The sequence below is a fragment of the Molothrus ater genome, chromosome 14 (assembly GCF_012460135.2).
Source record: "Molothrus ater isolate BHLD 08-10-18 breed brown headed cowbird chromosome 14, BPBGC_Mater_1.1, whole genome shotgun sequence".
NCBI lineage: Eukaryota > Metazoa > Chordata > Aves > Passeriformes > Icteridae > Molothrus > Molothrus ater.
Window position 1 is genome coordinate 14,846,236 of NC_050491.2, and position 27,316 is coordinate 14,873,551.

At 44.6% G+C, this 27,316-nt stretch overlaps 1 protein-coding gene across 1 annotated transcript; it reads right to left on the bottom strand.

The window, feature by feature from the left end:
- Positions 1–15,999: 15,999 nt before the first annotated feature.
- CHMP1B (charged multivesicular body protein 1B) lies at positions 16,000–24,700 on the bottom strand. Its single transcript, XM_036402228.2, has 8 exons — positions 24,588–24,700; positions 22,317–22,414; positions 21,463–21,609; positions 20,603–20,671; positions 20,341–20,448; positions 19,949–19,992; positions 19,573–19,645; positions 16,000–18,991 (listed from the first exon to the last, which is right to left on the bottom strand). Exons 1-8 carry the CDS (start codon positions 24,601–24,603, stop codon positions 18,947–18,949), a joined length of 600 nt encoding a protein of 199 aa, XP_036258121.1. The 5' UTR covers positions 24,604–24,700; the 3' UTR covers positions 16,000–18,946.
- Between the last annotated feature and the right edge of the window lie 2,616 nt (positions 24,701–27,316).

Genomic DNA, 27,316 nt, shown 5'->3' on the forward strand with positions numbered 1-27,316 from the left:
TTTATCTCACTATTTTTATTAAAAAAGAAAAAGCTTTTTTTTTTTTCTTGGGAGTCCTTATTTCCAATTTGGTGGTGACTGAATTCCTGTGGCGAGTCCACTGCTGGCCCTGGCCAGGCTCTGTCCAGCTGAGTGACCCCAACTCAGCCCCCACATGTGGTTGTACTCCCGGGGAGCTGGAAGGCTCTTCCTGATCAGTCACGGATTTGTGCAACAGGGAACTTCCAATTTTCCAAATATTTGCGGTTGCATAAGATATTCCAGAGTTGCCGGCCATGAGCTGTAATCCAGTAAATCAGTGTCTGGTTAAAAATGTGACTGATAATGACTGGGAGAGATATTTTTGGTGCAGTGATTTGCTCCACCAGGAATGATGCTCGGCAGATTCCAGTGGAATTGAGCTGGACCTCAAAGCGCCTCCGTGGGTCCCGTAGGATCCCAGGTTTCACCACCCTCCCTCATCACAGCCACATGGAAAACACACCCAGAGCCTGGTCCCTGCAAGGTCTGAGCGTGTCCGAGGGGTGCCACACTTTGGGAGGGTGCTCATCAGGCAGATCCAGAAATATCAATTTGTCTGGGTGAGAGGTTGGCACGGCGTGAGAAGAGCTGCTTGATCCACTTTATCTGAGGGTTATTTCCATTTTCTTTGCCTTCATCTTCATCTTTTATCCTTCCAAAAGGAAAGAAATAAAGTCTAAGAAATAAAAAGGATTTGGGTGGTGTTTTCAAGCAGTCATAGCTCTCTGTCATGTGCCACCAAGGCCACCTCAGAGCTGACTGAGCTCCTTGGGCCTTCTGGCATAGGAATATTTTCCATATCCATAACACTGACTCAGCTGATTCACTCACACTATAAAATAGATGGCTTTGCCTAGATATTAAAATAAATGTGACCCCAAAAGTAGCTAACCTGCACTCTACACTCTCAGGGTCCTTTGTAAATCAGCCGCTAGCAGGAGCTGAGTGGCAGAACTCAAGAGAATAAATCAGATTAATCAATATGATTTATTAAATGTGAAACTGGGCAAACTGAGGTTGATATTTCAAGCAAGCCCATGTGCCTGTCAATACAATTCCATTACGTACTGCTTTGTATTTCTTGCCACAAATATTATAGGAAAACTTGTAGCCATTTCAAAGTTCACAATTCTTTGGACTTACTGGGCAAATACGAGCAGCACCTCAGGATTACAGTGCTATTTTTAAATGGGAACAGGGAGAAAAACAGAGGGGTTTTTTTAGAAGATGAAACTTGCTGAACAATCTCAGCTATTAGTCATTTGACCTTTCACAAGAGGAGTTTGAAGTTATTTGGGAATATCTGAGCCTGTTTGTAGCACTCATCGTGTAAAATCCACCATTCCAGAGGTGCCGTGTCCGTGCCCAGCGCTGGGACATGGGATGGGCTCGGTGCTCAGACACGGGGGTGGATTTAAAATCCAAGGAGACAAAATATCCGGGAATAATATTTTTAATCAAAGTGCAGTTTACTCTCTGGTTTCACCCAGATTTAATCCATCTATTGGAGAAGCCAAAGGCATAGAGGGAGCATCGGATGTCGCTTTTTGCGATGGAAGTGCCTCGGTTTACATTTGATCTGCTGAGGTTGGGGCTGTAATTAGATGATAATTTGTATCACAATTATGCAAAGCAAACGAGGATTGGATAGCAAGATAGAGCAGAACAAATAAGCACCCAGACCATTTGAAATGCATCCAGAATGGAAACCATGTCCATGTGTGGCTGGGGCCGGGGACATGTTGTTCCAATAAAACTGCAGAAAGGGAAAAGGCCGGGATCGGTTCCTCCAAAAGTTTCAAATGCTCATGTTTACAAATTTGTATTGCACATTAATATGTAAACACAGCCTATTGGAAACAGATGAAGCCACAATATTTACGTGCCCTTTCCTCTTTGTTTTGGGTGTCTGGTTGTCCCCCAGAACACACAACATCTGTGGTGACTCATAAAACTCAGCTCAGGAAGCTAAAGGAGAGGTTCAGATAATTATAAAATCGCTGGTGCCATGGTGACTCTCCCATCCCAGATGGATTTTGGGTTCTGGGTGCAGGGGGATGCATTCACAACTCCGGTGGGGTTGTTCTATGAGCACTTGGTGACTGGAGCTGCACTTTGCAGTGCCCCAAGTGAAGCCTCATTCCCTGGCATTTTCTGGATGAATTTTCTAATTTTCTTTACTACTGTGTCACTTGGAGCTATGACAGGAACCATGACATTGCTTGGAACATGCAGGAACTCCATCCATGCCCGCTCCATCCTCCACCAACGCTGCACCCACTGGGAAAAACATCTTTTAAAACATCAAGAACTATTTTTTATAAATTAATTTCCAAAAGAAAAAGGAAAAGTACCTTCTTCACAATGTAAATAAAAGCTTTGACTTGTTAATCACCTTTTCTTTCACTGGTTTGTTTGCATTTTGGGATGCAAACTCCAGACATCCCTTTCCATGGCATCCCAGACCGCTGGCCCGGGGAGTGAATGCCGATGGATGCAGCAGTCGAGGCTGCTGGGAGTTACAGGGGCTGAGAGGACTTTTGCAGATGTTGGGAATTGCCCTGCAAGCTGTTTGTGCTTAATAGAGCTCTGGTCTCCCTAAGCTCGTGGACTTTCTGAATTTTGCAGTTATTTATAAAGCCATTTCTCTGCTGTGTCCTTTTGGTGACATTCCCAAGAAGGACCTATCGTCTACTTCCATCCATCAAACCATTTCCTCCCAGACTGCTGCTCCTAAAGCACCAAGTTTTCAGTTTATTGTAGCAATTAAGCACAAGAAGGGGTCCAGGTTTTGAGAAGGACCCCTTGAGCTTATAAATCAAACAATACAAAGCAGCAAGTAAAAGTCAAGACCTTTCTGGAGAGGGAAACACCAGCAATAGGGAGAAAACTCAGAAAAATAATTTTTGCTGCCTAAGGAGGCAGATCCTGAACAAAACCAGAGATGGGGGCAGGAACTGAGGATGGCTTCTGGCTCTCTGAAGTCTGAAGATATATTGGATGCATTTTACAGATATTTTCAGCTATTTTCTCTCATTTCAAAAGCCTTGCTTCTTCAGGTTTTCAGAGAATGGTGTTTTAGAGAAATTAACTTTTTCCTTCTTGGCGCTGGCTCCAGATCTCACCTCGGAGCTGGGTCCCAGCTCCAACAATTTCCTCAGGGCCCTGCCCAGCAGCTGGGAACACTTAACAGCTCATCTGCCCGCTCTGCTCACCTGCCTGAGGAGCCCTGACAGGTCCATCTGCTTCCAGTCAGGCCTCAAATAAAACCTTCGGCTCCGAGGGGAAGAAATGAGTCAGGGACTTGTGTGGCGACTTGGAGTTACTGCCGAAATTTCTCAGCTGATGCTCCTGGGTGGATTCTGCCCTCAGCTCCTGGTCCATCAGAGTGAGATGCTGCATCCCTTGCCCCTGGACCTGCAGCCTGAAACCAGCAGAAATAACCCTTTTTTAGGCAGGTTTGGGTGGATATTAAACACTGAACCATGATCCTGCTGTGCCCACATCACCTCAAGCACTCAGTGGTTTATACCATCATACATTGCTTTAACCACCCTGGAGGTTTCGAGCAATTTGATAAATTTTGGGGCTGGGGCTGCGTTTCATGTAAGTTTTCAATCCCAGGACTAAACTGTGCTATCCAGAAGGCTGGACTGTTTTATCTTCAACAGCACCACCTCAGTGCTGAGTGCCTTTTAAACTTAAAAAAGAGCATAAATCCAGATGCAAAGCAATGTTTCAAGTGCTAAGTGGTTCATACCATATAATAGTGAATTATTATTATTGATACTACTATTACTATTATTATTATTAAATATCACGCAATGGAATGCAAGGAGTGGAAGCTCCTGTGCCCTCCAAAGCTGTGGGGACAGTTAAAGGCACCTTCAAGTTAATCCAATAAGGTCCCATTCTCTTACAGGACTTGAGATTTGGGACTGGAATTAGGGATTTTTCTCCCTGCAATGAAACCATTTCACATGTCTATACCTAGAAATATTCTACTGGGGTTTTAACACCACTGCCTGTGCAAAATAAACAAATTTCATTTTACACCAATACCTTCATTTCTTGCAGCAAACCACTATGTCTGGAAGTGTTAATAAACTTAAAGATGGGAACGCACAGTCTTCAAAAAATGTGATTATCAACAGTTTTTCTTCCATGGAGCCCAATACATGTTGAATATCCAGCTGCCCCTCTCAGGACATGCAGGTACCACATGTCTCCCTTCACCAGCAACACTTTTAGCTCCAGCCCTTTGCTGAATTCTTCCTTTATGTTCGTTAAAGGTCGTACTGTAAAATTAATCAAAGTCGATATGCTATTTCCTGTATCGTATTTCTTCTAACGTTATCAATATTGCTAATAAAAATAGAGATTGGAACAGTATGTTGTAATGTCCAGGATATAAGCCAGATCCTGCTGCAGCTCAAATAAATATGAATTTGGCCTTTGGCTTTCATAAAAGCAGGATAATGTCTCTATCTGGGCTCTTCTAATGGATAACAACAGCCCCCTTTGCTTCACTTCTCAGAATTCCCAGAATTTGGGAATTTAGGCTGGTAGAAGAAATACAACTCTGTGTCCTGGAGATTTTTGAGATTAAGCCAAATCAATGTAAAGCAGAGCCCCAAACTTCATTCCCAGCTGAAACAAAATCTGGCATTTCCAAAGCCTTCCTGCTTTGAAAGTGCTGACACTTCCCACGTTGGCCCTTGGAACTGCAAATGAGGAGCTCTTGAGGGACAGAATGGGAAGGAGAGGACGGGGAAGAGCTCATATGGATCTGGTCAGGTCCAGGTACTTCACTCCTGCTGCTGTTCTTCCTTCCCAAGGCAATATCCCCTCTTTCTGAGGTGGTTTTTAGTCAAATTTTTGGTTAAAGAATTACGAAGGAATTCTTCCCTGTGAGGGTGCTGAGGCCCTGGCACAGGGTGCCCAGAGAAGCTGTGGCTGCCCCATCCCTGGAGGTGTCCAGGACCAGGTTGGATGGGGCTTGGAGCAACCTGGGCTAGTGGAAGGTGTCCCTGCCCATGGCAGGGGTGGGACTGCATGAGTTTTAAGGTCCCTCCACCTTAAACCATTCCATGATGCCACAAAATGGGTTTGGGTGGTGTTTGAGCTGTGTGCGCTTGTGAGGATTCTTCCCCTATGTCCAGCTCCTCTTGCCACCTTGAGGATCCTGTGGAGAGTCAGGATTTCCTCAATCACACGTGTCTGAAGGATCCATCTGGGAATGCACAGTCTTAGCTGCTGCCCCTGGGATTCTGTCTCCAGATCCTGCTGGTGAGACAGCCAGAGCACCCCGCTCCAAACCGGAGCCTCCCAAATGACCAAATATCACTTATTTTTTAACTGGTTTTGAGTATCACTCATGCATCTGGAGCCATGAGCCTTAATGAGCCATAAAAAGGAAGAATTTTGCTGGGTAGGTCTCCTGGACACAGAACAGAGCAGAGGATGGAAATGAGATCCAGCTCTGCCCGAGCCAAAACTTTCCGGAGGCGATGGCGAGGGTCTCTGTTGGCCATCCTGCATGGGGCTCGTGGGGCAGGGATTCTCCTGCATCCACTGACTTCTCCCATCACCCTGCATCAGAACCAGACCATGCTCAGGCTCCTGGGAAAACTGCCTCAAAAATTTGGAAGCTTCAGTGTCTCCTTAGGGTTGCATCCCTTACCAGATTGCTTGGAGGTAGCAGGAATTGGTCCATGCTCTCCCTGTGGATTTGCCCCTCAGCAGGTGAAAACAGGGATTTGCTCCTCAGCTTTAAAAACAAACAAAAAAAAATTAATGAAAACCTCACTGGGGTGGAGAAAAGTGTTTTATTTGCAGAAATTGGGCTTGGCCAGTTTGGATCCTGGCATTCCTGCCCCGGCAGCCACGTGGCCCCAGCGCCAGCCCCCACAATTTAATTCTTCCCTTTTTCCCTTAAAATAGGACACACCTGTAAGGAAGGCGAGTTTCTTCAAGACATTCCTGATCTGGAGCATATTAAACTGATATTTTTGTTTTGTATTGTGGATGATTTGCTCCAGTGATAACATAATAGCATGATATTTAGCCTGGGACTGATTAAAACGTTTCTTTTGATCAGCGCAGCAGATTGGAACAGTTGTTTATTACTGGACAAAGCTTGGAGAAAAGGAATTAAGAAAAAAGAGCTGAAAAAGAAATGGCTCTGGGTGGCTGTTGGGTTTGGTTTGCGCTGGGATATTTCCTTCACTTTGGGAAATTTCTCTGCTCCAGCTGGGTTGGGGAAGTGAGAGAAGGGAAGGATGATCCATCACACTGATGGACAACGGCTGAAAAGCTGGGCACTGGCTGTTAAAACCACACGTGTGGGGAATAAAAGTCATTTCTCCCTCTCAGGACACACCAGTGGCCCAGATCATCACTGATTAATTTCTACATCCAAATTTAGCATTTCCTAGGAGGAAACTTCTCAACTGCATCAATCGTTGCACATTTCAAAGCTGCCTATGTTTTAAAATATAAGATTTAACTTAAAAAACCTTTTATTTCACTTTCCTGACCAAATGTAGAGTTGTTTTGTTACAAACCTACAACATCTGAATGTAAACGTGTTATTCTGGTTTAGCTCCAGCTCCTCTAAAGGCTTTTAAGGCTATAGATTTTAATTACATGAATATTTTTAATAAAATCCCCTTTTTAACTGCTGGCAAGACTGTAAGGGATAAAACAATATCTGGCTCTGTCTCTCTGTCAGAATAATTCTTCAAGTTGCATTTGCCACATCCCCGCAGCTGCGACCAATAATCCTCTGTCTTTATGATTCTCCTCCGATATGAAATTAAAATGAACTGGAAATGTTTATGCTGCAAATGGTGTGCAACACATTAAACAGATAATGCCAGTGAAGGGTTTGCTTCAAACAGGGGTTCCTCCTCCAGCAGAGCCCCTCTGTAACTTAATCCCCCCTTTTCCCAGGCAGCAGAAATTGCTGCTCCACAGAAAGCCTCGGACACATCACAATATCTTCATTAAAGAGGAATTACTTCCATCTCACCATCCCCAGGTGCCACTGAAAGCAGGGCTTTGTTTCATGTGGCCCATTGCAATTCCTGTGTTTATAGCAGTGGATTCCTTGGCTACATGGGACATTTGGAGATAAATCTATTTTGGGTCCTGTTTGCTTCCCCTGGCCTTTTCCCTGCAGCATGTTTATAGCTGCATATTAATTCCTTGGTCATGCCTTTGGAATTTTTCACTGCTTACAATAAAAAAAAAAAAAAAAAAAAAGAAAAGAAAAAAAAAAAAGAAAGAGGCCTCATCCTATTTAATCATCTCAGCCCAATGTACTTTTTGCATGTTTGCACTGATTGATACATTGGGCTGAATCAAATTCTTTCAGCTGTTAATTCTGAGGGGCTCCATTCCCAAGGCCTGCACCTGCCCCATGTTCTCCTTGCAAGGGGACACCTGTCCCCAGCTGCCAGGGTGACTCCCTGATGTGTGCAAAGGGATCCTGGGGACATGGAGAGCCTGGGGCTGGGGAGGTGAGAGCTGTGCCCTGGTCCCTTGTGTCCTGTGTCCCTCTGTGTCCCACAGCCAGACTCTGTGGCAGTGACAAGGGAGGGAAGGAGCTTGTCCTTAACTGGGGAATTTTTCCAGCACAACCAACGGGATTTTCACATCCCGCTGCTCCCTGGAAACCACCACCACCGGATGGTTTGGGTGGAACCATAAAGCCCATCCAGTTCCATCCCCTCCCATGGGCAGGGAAAGTTTCCACTGTCCCAGGTTGCTCCAAACCCCATCCAAACTGGCCTTGAACACTTCCAGGGATGGGGCAGCCACAGGTTCCCTGGGCACCCTGTGCCAGGGCCTCCCCACCCTCACCTCTGCTCAGAAACATGATTTCTGCTACATGGCTCTGACTTGAGGACTGGAAAGTCCCATCAACTTTGTTTTGATATTTCAAAGCATTGGGAATCATCACTAATTGTTCCTCCAGAGAAACCCAACCCCTCTAGACAGCACTGGCAGAACAAAAAAATTAGATTTATTGGAGCACATTATCATTTTGGGTTGGACAGAGTTTATCCCACACTCTCTGTACAGCAACATAAATCTGGCCGGGGAGGGAAGGAAGGGAATGGCAGCACGAGCTGTCAGCAGCTCCCTGGGATCTGACAGAGTCCAGCAAACACTCCCCCCACCCTGACCCTGCCTGTCAATCAGCTTTGGGGGAGAAGCCCCTTCCCACCCTCCCCTCGGCCCTTCGGGCGAGGAGCAGCAGCCAGCTCCAATTTGGAGTAGCTGTCATTTATCATTATTTTGGGGGGGAAGGGGCCGGCAAGGTTCTCCTCACCCCGAAGGTGCAGGCAGAGCAGAATTTGAGATGATGGGTGGGGATTTCCACCGGCACAAATGGGAATAAGACTCGGAGCTTTCCAGGCTGCACCAAAAATAGCGGCCCAATTTCAATCTCAATTAGAGCTCGGTAACCCTGGAGTATAATTCAGGAGTCAGCTTCTAATATTTCAATTCAGGATGAAGAATAATATTCCACTTCCCGCTCTGCAGCCCGAGCGATTTTCATTTCATAGGGGCTAATCTTGACTCGAACATGTGTTTCAGTGAGATGCTCAAGGATATGAGTGTGCTAAAGAAAATATGGGGGAAAGTTGTGTAGAAATGGCTGTGCAAAGCTCTGTGGAGGAGTCAGCTCCTTGGAATCATGGAATAGTTTGGGTTGGAAGGGATGGTAAAGCCCATCTCGTTCCACTCTCCCAGGTTGCTCCAAGTCCCATCCAACCTGGCCTTGGGCACTTCCAGGGATCCAGGGGCAGCCACAGCTGCTCTGGGCACTCTGTGCCAGGGCCTGCTCACCCTCCCAGGGAGGAATTTATTCTCAAAAGCTCATCTAAAACTCCCCTTTTTCAGCTTAAAGCCTTTCATTTATTTTTTAGATGTCCCTATTACTACAGAGCTCCCACCAACAAGCCTTATGGAAAAGAAAAATGCAAAAAACCCTCCCAGATTTATTCTTTATTTTGGAAAACATTCTTTTTCCAAGGCTTCCAATCAGTATTAGTCTAATAATAAATTTGTCCGAGAATTAACATTTTAAAATTACTGCCTGAAGAATATTTTGCATTTTAGAAGGTGACTCTCAATCTAACTTCATTCTGACAACAAAGGAAATTAGCCTTAATATTCAAATTAAGATTATTATTTAGGAAATATAATTTTCACTTAAATGCTTCACCCATCAGCACTTTTTTAGCATTTAAAAGTAAAGAGTTGCATGAAGGGATTGATCCCTTGAGTAGGAAGAGGGGGGAAAAATATACGTGTTTTTGCAACAGCAAAATACAGATTTTCCAGCCCTTTTGCATCCTGTCACTGGAAATTGCTGGGGTAGAAAAGCTCCTTCAGAGCTTTTCCCCCCGCTGTGGACTTTGCTGCAGCTTTGGCTCATCCCTCCAAAGGACAAGGCTGGCACGTCGGCAAGTGCCCCTTCCCTGCGCCGCCGGCGCTCACCCTCTGCCGTAGGAATTATTTCTTTGTTACTTAATCATCTGTAATTATCTCCTGGAGTAAATTCTGTTGGTGCATCAATTTTCAAACACAACAGTCATTTTTATCAGTCATGTTTATTTAATTTTAGCTGATTAGCACAGAACCTAACAAGTGGCTTAGACTAACAGTGTGTCACTGCCCAAGTATTTTGTAGGTAACAAGAAGACATGGAATAGTGCACATGTTGCTTTGTCTGCATTAATCTATTTACATTGTAATTCTTCAACTGTTTTTAATGGCTGGTTCAGCTGGAAGCAATTAGTTGTCTAAATTAAAGCCACATTTCTCACTTAGTGCACTGGGAAGGCTTTTTGACGTTGTCTTTTCTTTGCTTTTTTGTTTTCCAAATCAAGATACCGTTTGAAAATGCATGAAATCTTATTGAGGGGATTGATCTGGGTGTTTGGAGCTGTGTTCCCATGCATTTGTCTGGAAGCCAAAGTTTTGGATGGGCCAGGGAATGGTGTGTTTGGGGGTGCACCCTGCAGCAGGGCTGTCAGCACAGCAGCAGCAGCCGGGGCTCAGAGCGAGACCTTGGGGCAGCTCCGAGAGCAGGAGTGGAGCAAAGCCAGGCAAAGAGAAAGCTCTGGATCCTCTAGGCTGTCCTGCAGGGGCAGGAGCCCCTGGTTTATATATTAATTAAATTTAAAAATAGGTTTGTGTTAAGTACAATGTAATTTATGCAGCACTTCAGAGCACAGTGTCAGTGAGTGTTGGATCCCACCCCTTTTTTTTATTTTACAGGCTAAAATGTCACCTTTTTAAAGCAGACTCCATGAAACATTTGGAGTTAGGCTGGTGTTGCTCCACCCCGTATCTGCTCATCTCATTCTATAACTCAATGATATTGCAGTCCAAAGTCTCCCATGAGGTTTGGAGTTTCTGTGCAAGGTGAGAATTTTTCCTTAAAAAGCACTATTTTATACCATTTGTTTAAAAATAAAATAAAATAAAATAAAATAAAATAAAATAAAATAAAATAAAATAAAATAAATAAAATAAATAAAATAAAATAATAAAATAAAATGCTCTCCATGCATTGACTTTGAAATCAATGCATAAAGTCAATGAGTTATGGAGGCAAGGAAAGAAAAGCCCTACTGTGCCTTCCCTGGACTTCAGAACATCCTATAGAGTGGTACCCAAAGCATCAGCCTGGGAAGGAGGATACCCCTACAGAAAAGAAGGATTTAAGTTGCTCTGTCCCAATGCACCTCCAGGGGCCATTGGACAGGTTTCAGTTTTTCAGTTTGAGCATCATTGAAATTGACATATTTCATTTTCATTTCAGTAAAAAAAAAATTAAAAAATTAAAAAATTATTAAAATTTGCATATGGCCTAGTCCAGACTGCTTAAGTCTTTGCTTAAGTCGATACTCCAGTAAATTTGGTTTGGTCTAGATTTCCTCCTGAGGAAGGGATAGCTGATGATCCAGCAAAACTGGGTGAAGGGAGGGAAGGCTATCACCCTGTTTGCTGCTCTTCTCCTCACCTCCAAACCCTAAAGCCCCAATGGGGAATTCTCTGCCTTCTCCAGTTTGTGCAAAGCCAGGAGCCCCTCAGATGTGAGTGGTGTGAGTGTGTGTGTGTGTGTGTGAGTGTGTGAGTGTGTGTGTGTGTGTGTGTGTGTTCCTTCCTCTCCTCACACACTGTGTGCTCCTTCTCCCTCAGATATTGCCTGTGCTCCTTCTCTCTCAGACATGGTGTGTGTGTGTGCTCCTTCTCCCTCAGAGATGTGTGTGCTCCCTTCTCCAGCCCATCCCAGCTGTCCCTCATTACATGCTCCGCCTGAGCCCCACGCAGGGTCGGGTTGCGCCGAGGCAAAGGTCAGAGGAACCTCCAGCCTGCATTTTGCCATCACTTGATTATTCAGATAACAAACAACCTAAAGACTGACGGGGCTTCTCTGCACCCACAGACAGGGCCCGATCACTGCAGCAAAAGAAAAAAGCCATTTCTAATTCCTCCTGGCTTCCCTCTCTCCTGAATCTCCCAAAAATAATTCAGTGAGCAGATGGTGTTTGTGGAGCTGGTGCTCGGCCGCAGCCTTGCTCTGCCACGTCCTGCATTTAATATACTGCCCAGCATTAATCAAGCAGTTTGGAAGCATCCTGTATCAGTTGTGCAAAACAGGGCTTCCATGATCTACTGTTGGATTCTTTCAGCTCCTGTTAGGCTCCTGTTTTTCTTTCATGTGGGGAGCAGGGGTCAGCGGCGGTAGGAGATCCGTGCTCTCACTCGGCCAACATTTGCTGCTGTCATTCCGAGCCCGCTCCGGTCCCCGCCGAGCGACGGATGTGTTCATGCTCCCAGCCCTGGATGCTAATTGATTTTAGGGAGCCCATTCATCAGTTAAATTTAGTAGATCACCCACCAGGTTTGCTGTTCACTGTCAAAGGTAATTCAATTAAAACTCCACAAGTGTGACTAACCAGTGGATGGTAAATATGTTCACCAGCTGTGTTTGCTGGGCCTTCTCCACCCTATTGTGTCTGTGCCTGGTGGAGGACGTGCCCGAGCCCTGTGCCTTGGCTGATTAATGTATACAACAAATCTGTAGCACTGCCAAGAAATTAAGCACAAATGCCACCTTTGGGATGTGAATGTCTGAACATAAGAGCTTCAGAGAAGAGAAATCCTCAGGTGTGTTCAAGGCAGCAGTGCTACAATGGTTGAATTAACTCAGGTCTTGGGGTTTTTTAAATAACCTTCCAAGGAATCTGATTAGGATTTTTGGTTTTGAAAATAACTTCCAAAAATCTAATTTGTATTTTAAAATCCATTGACAGATTGGTTTCTCCTCGTTCACTCCCACTTTGCCCTTAGCCATCACTCAGAGCTGATGTGAAACCATCCAATGTTGTTATTTCCATCACCAAATCTGTGTATAAATCAGAGATGCATCACAGAGCACATGGAAAGATGCTTCTATTAAACCCTGAGGTTGGGGAACCTTGCTGGACCCTCTGCCTGACCAAGTGGGCTTTGAGTCTCCTGCCTGCAGCCATCGGGCACTCAGATGTGGTTTGGTAGTAATTAAGTGCATAGTTAATGATCCCATTGCACACCACGGGCCAAAATGGTGTGTCTGCTTAATAGATTAAAGGAAAACATTCTCTGAAAAGCACAGGTAAACAAGACACTCATCCCTCAACCTTTCACCCTGGAAGACCAAGGTTCACATCCCACTGGAGCACAAATAAATAGGGACTGGACTCCCCCGGCTCACTGCTGGGGGGGTTATAGTCATGGTGGTACAATTCTGGAGCACTAGAGTTGGTGGGGATGGGAGAGGATGAATGGGATTCAGGCTTGGAAGGGGCTTAGAGCAGTGAAATTCCTTAAATCTCTGCCCATCCAGAAAGGGACATGGATTTACTTACAGCCAATACAGTACTTAGAGTGGCTGCCTAAAATTCTTCTTAAAAATTATTTAGGCAGCAAAGTGGAGTTTCCAGGAGCTTTCACTGCACAGATCCCATTCCAGCAGCCCCTTGCAAGGGCAGAAGCCCACGCAACACTGAGATTTCCTGATTTCCCTGTGGCTGTAGGAAATAAATGAGCTGGAACGACTCTGCAAACCACCAGCCTTCCTGCACATCCCTATAGTGCAGCAGGAGGAAAACCTGTGTGGTAAAGAGCACCCTGAGAAAACAGCCAGATTTCCCAAACATCCCCATAAACCTTAATGAAGAGCTTGGGAATATCTGGTTTATTTATTACTCCAACCACAGGCTAAAAAAACTTTAGCAAAAGCATTAAATTTGGAAGAGAACCTGGGATATTCCATATTTGCTGCTTTAAACTCACTACACACCAGACAACTTGGGGTTTGGTGAGTATTAATCTTGGTATTTCTAAAACATTTAGATGAAAAAACAGTGCTATTGTTAAATGTTATATTTAGCACTTATAAATGATTACTTCTACTCTCTACACACAAAACTACTCTGCAAAAATGTTGCAATTTTACATTTTACATGAAAATATGACGATTTTAAGCAGTGATCAAATACTTACAGAGAAGTAACTGGATAAGAAATGGCTTTGATATACAGCTGCTGCCAGGAATTCTCTTTGTTGGTGCTATTGAATCTCTCCCTTCTTCTGGCATTATTAAATAAAGGCACCTGCTCTACAAATCAGCAGAAATCTGGAAAATCATTATCACTCCAACACGGAAACGATGCCCATCACGACAGAACAAATGGGGAATGGAGCCTGCACAGGACTTTAAAAAAGGGCTCTATTTGTCAAATTACCAGAGGAAAAGTTGATCTTACTGTTATGGACTTTATCCACTTCCAGGTCACATCAATTAGTCACAGCAGGCTCGTGGAGACTGGAACTAATTTACAACACTCTGAACAGGCCCGCCAGCTTCTCCGATGAATTTCCAGGCAAATATTGGGACTTACTTCAGATGGAGCTGAAAAACCACCAGCAATAGAAATCCAGCTTAATGGTTCCAGTAATGACCCATTTTGCACCACGAGAAACAAAGCCCTGATTGTGATAAGAATAAAGGGAAATATCTCCTGCAGAGAATCCAGGGTTATGTTTATCTAATCTTTGAAAAAAGAAAGGAGTCATAAAAGGTTTAATAAAAAATACTCAGCGTCTTTAAAGGAAGTTTTCAAATGCTTTCTGGTCTCTGACAGCTCATTTTGACAGAAATTGATTGTGATAAAGAATTATGAATCAGATAGCAGGGAAATTAAATTAAGCTGATTATTATCTTGTCAGATACACACATTATGTCATGTTCATTGCTTTAGACTTTTGCAAAATGATTGTTTCATTCAGGTTTAATAAATTTAGGACATCCTAAGCAATACACACAGGCATGGCTGTAAAACATCTTTATTTTTAGACATTTCAATTTTATTTATTTTGATATTTTTATTTATTTATATTTTGTTTTATCATTTTATATAATTAGCATATGTATATAATTCTCTAGATTGTTTGGATTATTAAATACGCATGTTTAGATTAAAAATATGCAATATGAAATATTTTATTCTCTGAAATTCCCCCTGTATTTAGGTAAGGCTCTGTGCTGAGTCTGGATCTGGCAGCTCCTTATGGTGACTGGCACCATTGGAAGACCTTGGAAAGCTTTCCCAAAACCTGGATCCTGCAGCCCCTTTGATTTTCCCTTTTGAACCGTGTCATGCAGCTGATCCAGGCTGAGTTCCCTAATAAAGAGCAGCAAAGGGAAGCAGGAGCCTGGGAGACTCTCTCAGTGCATCTTCTCCCAGTGAAAGCAGCTCCACTGGCACGTGAAATTAGTTACAGATTGTTCACGTGGGGCCTTTCCCTCAAGGAATGGTAATGAAGGGAGCTGCTTCCGAAACAAGCAAGGCCACTGACCCTACTCGGGGTTCCACTGGAAAAATACTGCTTGAAACAAGAAAGTTGGGAGCCAAGTGCTGTTGGGAGCTCAAAGCAGCCTGAGCAAGAGGGGAAGGCAGAATTGCAGAGAAAATCCTGAAATTGAAGTCAATCTATCATCAAACCAAAGCTCATCAAAGCTCTGATAAAAAAAAGTTTACCACTAAAATCCATTTCCATCAGTGCATAGTGAGTGCTTCCTTATGTATAAAACAGAAAAATGATCACAGGTCAAAAGCAGAATGACAACAGCTAAAAACCCCCAAGATTTAACTGAAAATGAAATTTAAACCCAAGTTTTAAGCACAAGGTTACCCACTATCCTCCTCACTCCTAACAGATCTGAGAGACCTAAATTACCCCAGAGGCAGCAAAGGATGTTTAAGAGTATTTAGTGCAGACTGCCCCATTCAGCTGATGGCCCTGTGGATGTGCTGCCCAGCTGGATTTTGGGATCAAAGCCCCGGCACAGGCACATCCTACAGCGGGTGGATACTGCCCAAACAAAGGTTCCACGGGACACACTGCCCCCTGAACCAACCTTTCCTTTAACTGCTCCAGCCAGTCATTTCTGCAGCATCCAGAAAAGCAAAGCCTCAGGTGCCCTCTGCTGGCTTTTGAACGACTGAACAGAAATGTTAAAATTGAAGATTTTTAGGTGAGGGATAGCCAAGCCCAGTCTCACAATCAAACCCACACCATCTCCTTGCCAGTTTTTCCAGTGGTCCCTTCTTCTGTGTGTAAGAACAGAAAACCCTCAGAGATGTTTAAGCACGGGGCTCTCTCCATATCAGACTAAACATTTTTAAACACCCCAGAAAATTAGAGCTTATATTGTTATACTTAACATTAATTACTCCCCAGTTGTCCCAAATCTCTCTCAGTAGTACCCACTTTATTTTCTTCTTCTTTTCCCCCCATAAAGATCGAATTTTCTGGATGCCTTCCCACAGGAAAGACATCCCATGTGCTTGTCCATCCATGTGGAGAGACCTGTAGCAGCCACACAACCTGCACACACACCCAGAATGAGTTGTCTGTACAATTTTATTTTCCACCTGCAATTACATTTACAAATTGTCCCATACAAGTAAAGCAGTTTTCAAAGTGAACTCAATCAGAGCTACAAAAATTATTCTCTTCTCTATACACGGCACCAGCTTCAGAATTTATGTCTATACACAACTGCTGATTATGTTTAACAAAAATTCACTATTTTTTGGCTCCAAGGATCTCCACAAAGGCAACTTGATAAGTTTTATCCTGTTGCAATCATGACATCAAAGTTCTTGTTTTTGTTTTGCTTCCCTCTCCTTTCATCTGAAGCTTTGCATGGCTTTGTTTTGGAATTCTAATGAAGACAAAGCTACCACAAACCAGCAGTTTTAGAAACAGAGGATAAAATGCTGAGCAAAACCATCCAGCAACATTTCAAGCAATGTTTCACTTTAGATGCGCCTGCTCATCAGCAGAAATACTGAAATTTTAGCTGGTTCCAGAAAAGCACAAACAAGTGATTTAACATGAAATGAACTTCACAAACAGTCAACTTACAGAGACAAAACAAGGTCGGAGTGAGGAGCCAGAGCTGCTCAAGGAAGAGAAATGTTTTGGGGAGCCTGAAGGGAGGAAGAATGAAACTCAAATATTGCTTTAAGAGTAACTTTCAGCTTTAAGCATTTCCAAATCCCATGAGAAAAATGCATGTATTTAAAATATAACTTCAACCTTTCTGGATGCAGCTCCCAGCCACGAGTGAAAGCATTTCCCCAGGAGAGGGCAGGAGTTCTGTACACAGGAGCTGCCAGCCCCAAATCCTGGCACGGCTGAAATACACAGCAGCTCCTGGAGTGGAGTCAGCAGGGCAAAAATGGCCAGTCTCAAACACCTATTTCTGCCTAAGCCTCTTAGCACCACAGTCCCCCAGACATAACCTTAATTATGTCAGTCAAACCTTTGTATTTGTTAATTCCTTTCAAGAGACAACACTGGAAATCTGTGCTGGTTCTGGAGTTCGCCAGCCTGGGATAAGATCAAAACTCCACAACAATCAATAAAATAATGAAGCTTATTTAACCTTTCTGTTGCAGCAGTCTCACTCCTAGTCTATTTTTAAATCCCTCCAAGGCTCACAGCAAGGCAACAGACTGGGAAAATCAACCATGTGGGAGCTCAGAATTGCTGTCTGACCCTCAACTAATTCCAGAATGGCCCAAAGCAGCCTAACAGCAGCATCATTTTTAACATTAGAAGAAGCCAGACGCAGTAGCTGGAGCTGTCTGCTTTCAGACACTGAACCCTCAGCAGTTCATGGACAGCTCTGAGTAAACTCTGGTGTGGAGTGATTCCACAGCAGGAAGCTTCCAGCACTCTCATGATATGAAGTAACTGAATATTAAAAAGCTGAAGGAAGTCCAGCAAGGCAAAGGCACACACACAGTCACCCCAGCTGGGTAACTGGGTTGCATAGATACACCATGACCATGGTTACAATGTCCAGAAGCAGCCAGGGAAGAAAATGAAGGAAAAAGTCCCTTTCCAGGATGATTTAGTAATCATTTGAAGGAATCATAGCCAGGCTACAGCTGTCAATACGTGATTTTTAAACATATTCCAATTTCTCCTGTTTACAGGAGGAACACTCAAGGTGTTTACATTTTTTAAAAATATCACTTTCTTTCTAACAAGTGAAAAGATCCCATTTTAAACTCATGGTTTTAGTTCAGCTGCCAGCGTGAGAGAATCCCACAACATTTCAGGTTGTTTTGTCTATCTGATTTTCCTTATTTTTACAGTAACCTTGATTACTTCAGTACATAACATCCTGCTCAACCCTCAGAGTGAGCTGGGTAACACATTCAAAATAACATCTGAAACTGCTCTGAAACCTTTGATCATTCTTGCACATTTTCACTGAAAAAATCCTTCTTGAATAAAAAAGTGAGTTTTTACTTTTTCCTTAAACAATTCCCTAACACTGGAAAACCCAAGTGGCCCTGAACACCAGGCAATTAGGAACCAATTCCAAGCCTGGTGCTCTACACCTTCCCTCACCCCTACAAAGACAAAAAATAAAAATGAGACCAAAAATTCAGGAAGAGAATTTTAACGTCACTGTTTTGACAACACATCACAAGTGGTCTCAGGTACAAATTTCAACAACCATTTCTTATTTTACAACTGCAACAAGAGTTTGAAGCTACTGAGAGCAGCCAGACTCTCTTACTATGCAGAAATATAAAGAGATTGCTAAAATTAGCTCCTCCATACAACCAGAATATTAAAAACAATGGGATGTTATCTGCAGAGAGCAACAGACCTGGCAAAGAGTCCAAAAATATATTTTATTCCTCCTGCACTGAAGTGATGCCACCATACAAGTCCCCAGTTATATGAAATCAGCTTTTGGTAACTTATTTTTAAACTAAACTGTTAATTTCAGCACATTTATCCTAAATTTTAAAGACTAAAAAACTCAAAGTCCACTTATTTGCTTCAACAAGTGCATTTTCCAGGAGGTCCATGCTGTCCATCCCTGCGTGTTCCAGGAGTTTGGCTCTGTAGGAAAATGATCTACAACAATGATCTGAACCGATACATCAGTTCTCCAACCAGAAACAGTTCTCATAATTTAAAAAAATCACTTCATAATTTAAAATATATCTCACTGACACTCTGCTTTGCTTGGAACTAGAATATATCACCATTAGTAGCTGACTTAGAACATCAACTTGAATTTGTGAAAAAAGCTTGCAAAAAATAGATCAACTTCCAAATGTACAGAAAAGGACATCAGAGCTGATATTTTTGGGTCACTTAATGTATTTTAGAAAGAGTAGCAAGCTGGGAGTGAAGTACCCTATATTACAAGTATTCAAACACCTAAGCTGGACTCTTTTACACCTCGAGTGTAGTGCAGGGTTAGTTCCAGACAGGGAATTTGGAAGCAGGTCCAAAGAACTGCAGCTCTGCTCAGTTAGACTTGATCACGTAGGCGGGCCAGTCTCTGTGACAGCTCATCCTGCACAGTTGGAAAACAAAAAGGGAAAACCAACCATCAGCAACAGGAAAAGCAGCTTTTGCCACCTCATGTCCAGCTGATGAGAAATTCTCTCATGGCTTAACAAGATTTGCTTAAGATCTCAAGCATGGCTGTGAGGGAAGAGTTTCAGAACACAAAATTAAGCAGAGAAAGAATTGTTTCAAAGAATGGGGAATATTTGATAGGACAAGGGGGCTGAAATCCTTCCCTGGCAGGGTGGGGAGGGCCTGGCACAGGGTGCCCAGAGAAGCTGTGGCTGCCCCATCCCTGGGAGTGTCCAAGGCCAGGTTGGATGGGGTTTGGAGCAACCTGGGATAGTGGAAGGTGTCCCTGCCCACGGCAGGGGTGGCACTGGGTGAGTTTTAAGGCCCCCTCCCTTTAACATTCAACAAGTGTATTGTTAAAATTACTTTGACAGCAAGACTTTTAACCACACAGTTTCCTTAGAAGAGCTGAAATAGAATTTAGCAATTTAGCATTTTGTTTTGACTGAGTGAAGCATCAATTCTCACATCCCATTTCTCCAGAAAACATTGACCTCACTGAAATCCAACATTTACCTGCTCTGCTGAGGCCACGCTTGTAGCAACTGAACCTGTCTGTCCTTGAGGTAGTTCCATGTTCAGATCAAGGCTAAGAGGAGAAAACAGAGCAAAGACCAAGTCAGGCACGGGTGGATCAAGGGGGCAGCACAATATTTGACAGCAGAGGAATAATGAGACAGCACCCCCTGAACACTCCAGAGTTACACATGCTGGTGAGCAATTTTGACTCACTACCAGGACAAGTCAGGTATGTCCAGAGGTAAAAGGAAAATTGTGTTTTTTCTCTGCTTCTAAGAGACAGCTTATAAAACAAGGGTATTTGACCTTAGATATAATCAGCAAGGACTGTGCGAATCAAGATTTATTCTAAAGAAATAGAAATTTCACCTACCCTGCTTCATCTGCCATTTCCTGCAGGAGCATGTCCACTTGGTTCTAAAGGAAAACAAAATGGATTGCTGCATTTGGAGTTTCTGACAACCTCTTGTTAGATTTTCAGAGAACAGGAATTATTTTAACAAAACTGATTTAAAGGTAAATGCTTTTGGCAGAATAGTTTTGTCCTTAACCACTCGAAGGTATGAACTCAAAAATAAGGAGCAGAGGTGCTCAGCAGTTAAAATTACATTAATTGAATTCTGCATTGTAAATAATGCTTCTACAGAATTAAACTTATCTGTAAAAAAACCCAAACATATACCTGAGTGTTTCAAGTGCTGTTAATGAACAGTTTAGACACACAATCTAAGATCACCTTGCTAAAATATATTTTATCATTCTTACTTGTGGCGTTGTTAATGTCGTAGTGTTGCTCATTGTGTCTTCCATCTGTTGTGTCTGAACATCCAGTGTCTCAAACTGATGCTCAAATTTGTCCATTAGTGCAGATATCTATGAAAAATATGAATCAAATCACTTATCATCAGATAAAAGAAAAAATATATCTTAACTGGAAAACTCTTGATTGAATTTCCCTTTCTAAAAACTTGTGCCTGTTGTCCCTTCTGCTTTTGATGTCAGCTCCAAGAAAATTAAGTCTATTTACCTTTTCCAAGTTCATGCTCTTCAAGGTGGCATCCATGGACTTCACCACCCCTGCCATCGACTTTGTAACCTGAAACAAGGGGAAAGATATTATTCCCTAAAACAAGGGGAAAAAGAGCAGTTTAGGAACAAATCCTTCTATGTGGGGGTGGGGAGGCCTGGAATGGATTTCCCAGTGAAGCTGTGGCTGCCCCTGGATCCCTGGAAGCATCCAAGGCCAGGCTGGGCAGAGCTTGGAGCAGCCTGGGATAGTGGAAGGCGTCCCTGCCTAAGGCAGGAGGTGGCACTGGATGGCTTTAAGGTCCCTTCCAACCCAAATTATTCTGGGACTCTGGTATTTCCTACCCAGCTCTCTTATCTCTGTTCACAGAGCTTTGACAGTACCAAATAGGAGGGAACATCCTATAGCCATCTGGAATGTCATATTTTAAATAGCTCCTACCATTCCCAGGTCTAGAAATTAACTCAGCCACTTGAAATACACATTCTGAGGCAAAATTCACTAAAAACAAGCTTTATATGGCATTCATTTCTGTAGACTTGAGACCTGTCACTGTTAAGGGATACATTTGGTCCACGGTTACAATAAACTTTCAAGGTGAAGAGCAATAAATCAGTTTACCTTAAACAAATATCCATTGGAATCACAACTCCTACCTCATGACTTCACTTTGAAGGGGAGAAGTACCTTTGTGAAATAATCCAAAGAGCAGCTGCCAGAGGAATTCCAGCAGCCGATTTACTCTTGGCTACCTCTAAAACCGAAACTGAAAGCTCCCAGCTGGCTGCAGCCGGGATGAAGCCACTGCAGAGAAGATGAGAGGTGTCCTCCTCGCCCCTGCAGGAGGGGGAGGGCCTCACCTTGCCCATGGTGACAGCAGTCTGGACCCTGGCAGCCACGGCGTCCACGCGGGCGCTCATGCGCAGGAAGTTGATGGCCTGGTTCTTCTGGCGGATGGCGTTCTCGGCGTGGATCCGCGCCACCTCCATGTTCCCCTTCTGGATGGCCTAGGCAAAGAGGGACACAAAAGGAAAAGCCTTTTACCCTTCCCTGCTCCTGGACATAGGGTGTCTGTGCAGTCTGTTTTGGCTTTGAAAGAAGCATTAATTAGTCATGGTATCTTTTTCTATTAAAAACGTAAACAAATCGCTCCCTCCTCCCACAACAGATCACAAACATTTCCAAGATGAGAACTCCTAACTTCTTTCCAAGGAAGGCATTGGAATGAATGCACTTCAAATAGACAGTTTTGCACAGCTACTGAAACACAATTTCTGTTCCTGAAAACAGTTTCAGTCTCAAGACACAAACACAGGCACAGGTGGTACAGCTGTTTCTCATGGGAAAAAACACATCAAATCAACTCAGTCTCTCTCTTCACTGCTTCAAGGACTCAAAAGCTGTTTTGAAGTTCCTCTCCACAAGCCCATTTAATACAAGCTGATAAACATGAAGTGGTTTAAACTCTGAGAATGACAGTCTCTACCAAAGCACATACAAGACACTCCTCTAGGGAAGCAAATGCCATGAGCCATCCATGAGGATTTATCCTCACGTTTATTAATAAACACAGCAATATTTATAGTCACATATTTTAAATCACAAACATTGATCACATGATTACGAGCATGCACACCAGGGAAATGACACAACACCAGATATCCTCCTGCCCTAAGAGGCAAGCAACAGATCAAAAAACTTGGTTCAGACTTACCTTCTTAATTTTAGCTTTCTCAGCCTTTTCTTCTTTGTCGCATTTTTTGGAGTTTCTGTTGAGCTCCTTTGCAGCAAACTTCAAGTTAAACAGGTGTTCTGCAGTGCAAGTTAAGGGACTAAACCTATTTCAGAGTGATAAATCCAACCACCAAACACCCCCCAAGAGAAGATGAGAGTGGTTCTCTGCTGGTTACTTTCACTCCCACACCAGAAGCCTGCGACTCCCAGTGAAATGATGTGGTTTCCTGACCTGCCTGGAACCTCTCCATCCAAAAAACCCCAAAACCACTGAAGAACACAACAAATGAACTGTGTAACAGCAAAGTGGCTCAGCTGGCCACGGCCAGCTACAACCCAGCAGGATCCTGGATTTAAATTGTTCTTCCAGCTCCTTCCCAGCCCTGGGTCATGTGAGTGATCCCAGGCTCCCTGACAGCTTCATCATCTGACTTTTGGGCAGAGAGTAGTCCAGTCAGGAAGAGAAACTTTAAAAACAAAAGTTCAACTGCTGAAACTGAAAGCTCCAAGAAAACAGTAAGACAAGCCTTCGGAGTGATTTGGAATGACTGCACTAAACTGTTACTGACAGAGAACAGAGTGTGTGCTGTAAAAATAACAACCAGAAACACTTTCCTAAAATACTGCTGATGAAAGCTTCCAAATAATATCAGTCCTTTTCAAACAATACGTAAGTAAAAAGCTTTGTAGGTTTCTTTCCTGCCACCTGTGGTATCCCTAAGAGGAAGATCCCAGCAGGTTCTAAGATGATTACCAATTAAGTGGAAACACAAAGTTAAACATTATGAGCACTTGAGGTTTCTTCAATACTTCAAGCACATAAATTATTCCAGAGCTGTTTTCTGCTTTAAAGTCCAGCCATTCTCTTATTCTGACAGCAACCTGGAGACATTAGGAATGTCTTTTGTTATCCTATAAACATCACAGGCAGGCTACAAACAGGTAACACGTGACTTTGGATAGGGTATCTACTAATGTAGCTACCAAAACCAGAGCAGTTTATTTTGAAATAACTTCCTCAGTTACTCAGCTAGAGAATTTACCTGACATTAAACCAGCTCACCCATCCCTGAGGAGCACATTCCTGCTCCTCCCTTCAAATGTCTTTCTCAACGTGCCACAAACCAAGTGGAACCCAACTTCCACCTCAGGCTGTGACTCACAGTCAGCTGCTCCAGCAATCCCTACCAGGACAACCGGCAATGCCAGCACTGCCTGCACATTCCAACCACACTGAGACCACAGCAATCCACACTGAGACCTCTGGGATCTGTAAGTTTTCTGCCCCTGCGTGTCAAGATGGTTTTATACATATAAAGTTTCAGTCAGCTCACACGGGGCTCTGCATGTAAATTCTTTCCAAGAGCAGGAAGCACAGCTGACGTGGTGGCTGTCTGGGGACAGCCCAGCTGACATCACTCCAGTTTACACACATGTATGCTGTCCCTGCTGTCCCATCTATACTATTTTTAGTATAAATTGTGTTTTCTGCCTCAGGAACTGGGCTGTCCCTCCAACCATCACATCCCTGTCTCCTCCTCCTCACTCCCAGCCCAGGCTGCCTCATCACAGCTTGGGAAGAGACACCGAACTTCCCACCCACTTCCTTGTCCCTTCAGGGTGGTGAAATCACAGCATCACGGAGTAACTGAGGTTACCAGGGACCTCTGGAGATCACCCGGTCCAATCCCCAGAAAACACCTGGAGCAGGTGACCCAGGAACGTGTCCAGGTGGCTTTGGGATTTCCCCAGGCAGGGACTCCACACCCCCATGGCAGCTGTTCCAGTGCTCTGCTCCCTCCACGGAAATAAGTTCTTCCTCGTGTTGAGGTGGAACGCTTGGTCTTTAGTTTATGATCACTGCTTCTCATCGTGGTGCTGGGCACCACTGAGCAGAACCTGGCACCATCCTCTGACACCCCCTGGAGATACTGCTATGGAATATGAGATCGCTTCTCGCTTTTCTCCTCTTTAGAAGAGAATTCCGAGGTTGAGCGATCTCAGCCCCTGCCGGTGTCACACCCAGCCCTCCCGCTGCTGCCCCTCGGTCCCCGCGACCACCGCCATGCGGGGGATTCGCCCCCTCGTTCCCCGCGCCCCGGGGGCTCCTCCCGGCGGGGAGGCCTCGCTCGCCACCGCCACCGCCACCGCCACCGCCACCGCCACCTCCCCCGGCCCGGCCCGGCCCGGCCCGGCCCGGCCCGGCCCAGCCCGGCCCAGCCCGTCCCCCCGCGGTCCCGCCCGAGGATACTCTCCATGTTGGACATGCTGGCGGCCCCGGGGGGAGCGGCGCGGCTCCGGACCGGGCTGGGGCAGCGCTGGGCCCGGGGCGGCGGCGGCTCCGGCGGCTCCGGGTTCCGGCCCCGTGACGAGCCGGGGCGGGGCCGCGCCTGCGGCTTTGGGCTGGGAGGGAGCGGGAGCTCATCCCGGCCCTCCCCTGCTGTGGGCCGGAGCACATCCATAGGTTGGGGTGTTTCGGATCCCAGCCAGGCTTTGGACGCTTCAGGGATGGGGGAGCCAGAGCTTTCCTGCGAAATCTATTCCAGGGCCTCACCACCCTCACAGGGAAGAATTCCCTCCTAATATTGAATCTAAATGACAGAATATCCTGAGTTGGAAGGGATCCACAAAGATCACCAGTTCTGCTCCTGGCCCTGCACAGACACCTCAGCAATTCCACCCTGTGCATCCCGGGGAGTGTTGTCCAAACCCTCCTGGAGCTCTCGCAGCCTTGGGGCCATGCCCTGGGAGCCTGAGCAGTGCCTGACACCCTCTGGGGACAGAACCTTTCCCTGATCTCCAGCCTGACCCTGGCACAGCTCCAGCTGTTCCCTGGGTCCTGTCCCTGTCACCACAGAGATCAGCACCAGCACCTGCCCCTCTGCCTTCCCTCACGACTGAGTTGTAACTTCGCTGAGTGTCCCCTCAGTCTCCAGCTGAACAAACCAAGTGCCCTCAGCTGCTCCTCAAGGCACTTCACCATCTTCATGTCCCCTCCTTTGGAAATCTCTCCTCTCCTTCAGTTTGAATCCATCCCCCAGCTGCGCCGTCTCTCCAGGCCCTTGTAAATAGTAGTGTCGCTTCATCTTTCTTCAGCTCCTTCAAGTACTGGAAGGCCACAATTAAGTCACCCCAAAGCTTCTCCACAGCGGACAGACACCCCCATCTCTCCCGCTTTTCTCCAGAGCAGAGCTGCCCCATCCCCTCTAATCATTTGTGGCCTCCTCTGGACTGGCTGCAGCAGCTCCACATCCTTCTGGATCCCGGGGCTGGAGGCAGCTCTGCAGGGCAGGATCCCCCCTGTCCTGCTGCCCACACTGGGATGAGCCCAGGACTTGGGGGCTGGGGCTGGGCCGTGTCCAGCCTCTCAGCCACCAGGATCTATATTTAACAATATTTTCTGCTGAGGTTTCTCAGACAAGACCTGCCAGAGGAGTGATGCATCTGTGCTGGCAGTTCTTCCCAGGTGAAATGCCTGCAGGAGTTGTGGATACGGTAATAATGCAGGAGAACTTGTGGCAAATGAACTGCGAAGAGTGTGGCAGAAGACACTTGAGCAAAGCCAGTAACTAATTATTCTTGCTGGTGTCTCAAGAGTCTGAATTTATAGTGATAAAGATCAGTCCTGGCTGTGAAAGCTTTGAAACTGAACTGGTGACACCACAGCAGTGACAGACTCCTTGTGTGTAATAGGAGAGGTCTGCAGGAAGGACCTTTTTATCCAGGAGATGGGAAAAGATGAGATTTTCTGCATCTGATAATTCTCAGTATCACCAGTTCACAGAAGTGTTATTATCTATGGTTTTAAACCACATCTTGGGAGGGCTGCAAGAGAGATTTAACATATTTAATAGTTCTCTCTTTAAAAGAGTCTGTTCCTGCTTGGACAACCATCCTGGGTTCAGCCTCCTGGAAGCTTGCACTGTAATCCTCATGAGTAATAGTTCTTTAAATGAATAAGGTTTTCCAGGGTCAGAAGCGGACTCTAGATCATTGAATATCCACCTCTTTTTTCTCTAATATTCCTGGAACTCTCTCATTAGGACATGATTTGGAGGTGGCAGTGATATTAGATAGGAAGTATTAGAGTGATCATCTACTCTGAAAAAAATGATTCATTTCAGTGCTGTCAAAGAGAAGTGAACCTGGCCTAATTACTCACAACAGTGTTAGAGACCAAAGCAGCAAAACCTGCTCAGAAACAGGAGCATGCAATGTTCCACCTCAATTAAACCTGGAGAAGCATCAATCAGTGTCACACAGGTGTCACAGGAGGAAACACACTGAGCTGCAGCTTTCTCAGAGCTGCTCAGGACATTAGCTCACAAATTCCAACTGAAATCTCTCCTTCTTTATGACTGTTGAGGAAATATCCTGATGGTATACCTTAAAAAGCTACCTGAGTTAAAAAAGAAATAAATGTTATTGGTTTGGGGTTTTTTCCTGACAATCATCGCTGAATTTTCATTATTAAAAAAATCTTCAAATTTGGAAGAAACACATTACCAAGCAATTATGTTCAGCAACCTGAATTAAATATGTTACCTCCTGTGGGTCAGGTGTAGAGACACACCAAGATGTTGGCACAGATTGCAATGAAACCTATGTAATTTAATAATTTAGAAATATTTTCATTTTAATAACAGCTGGAAGCATAGGAGGGTCCCTCCTGAGCTGTGCTTTGAGTGCAGAGTGAGGCTTTGCTCACAGGGAGCTCAGTGCCCAGACCCTCCAGCCTCTCTCACCCAGGAGAAAAAGAACAACTTTGACATTGGAATCCCTGTTTTTTGACATCTGAGTCACCAATGGTTAGGTGGAAATAAAGCTGTTGATTAATCCCTGATCTCTTGGTAGAGACCTTCTGCCTCTAAAATGAGGATTTTGCTGTATCTCAGGTTTTGAAAGGTGAAGGTGCCGTTGGTGGCTTTTTTCAGCCAATAGAATTGTAAATAAATTGGTTTACCTTCAAACAATCATGGG

What these genes read in the sequence shown, in the direction of transcription:
- CHMP1B (XM_036402228.2), bottom strand. An exon ending in AGAGCATGAACTTGGAAAAG is followed by an intron (nt 20,449 to 20,602) that starts GTAAATAGACTT and finishes TATTTTTCATAG; the next exon opens with ATATCTGCACTAATGGACAA. An exon ending in CGACATTAACAACGCCACAA is followed by an intron (nt 19,993 to 20,340) that starts GTAAGAATGATA and finishes GTTTTCCTTTAG; the next exon opens with AACCAAGTGGACATGCTCCT.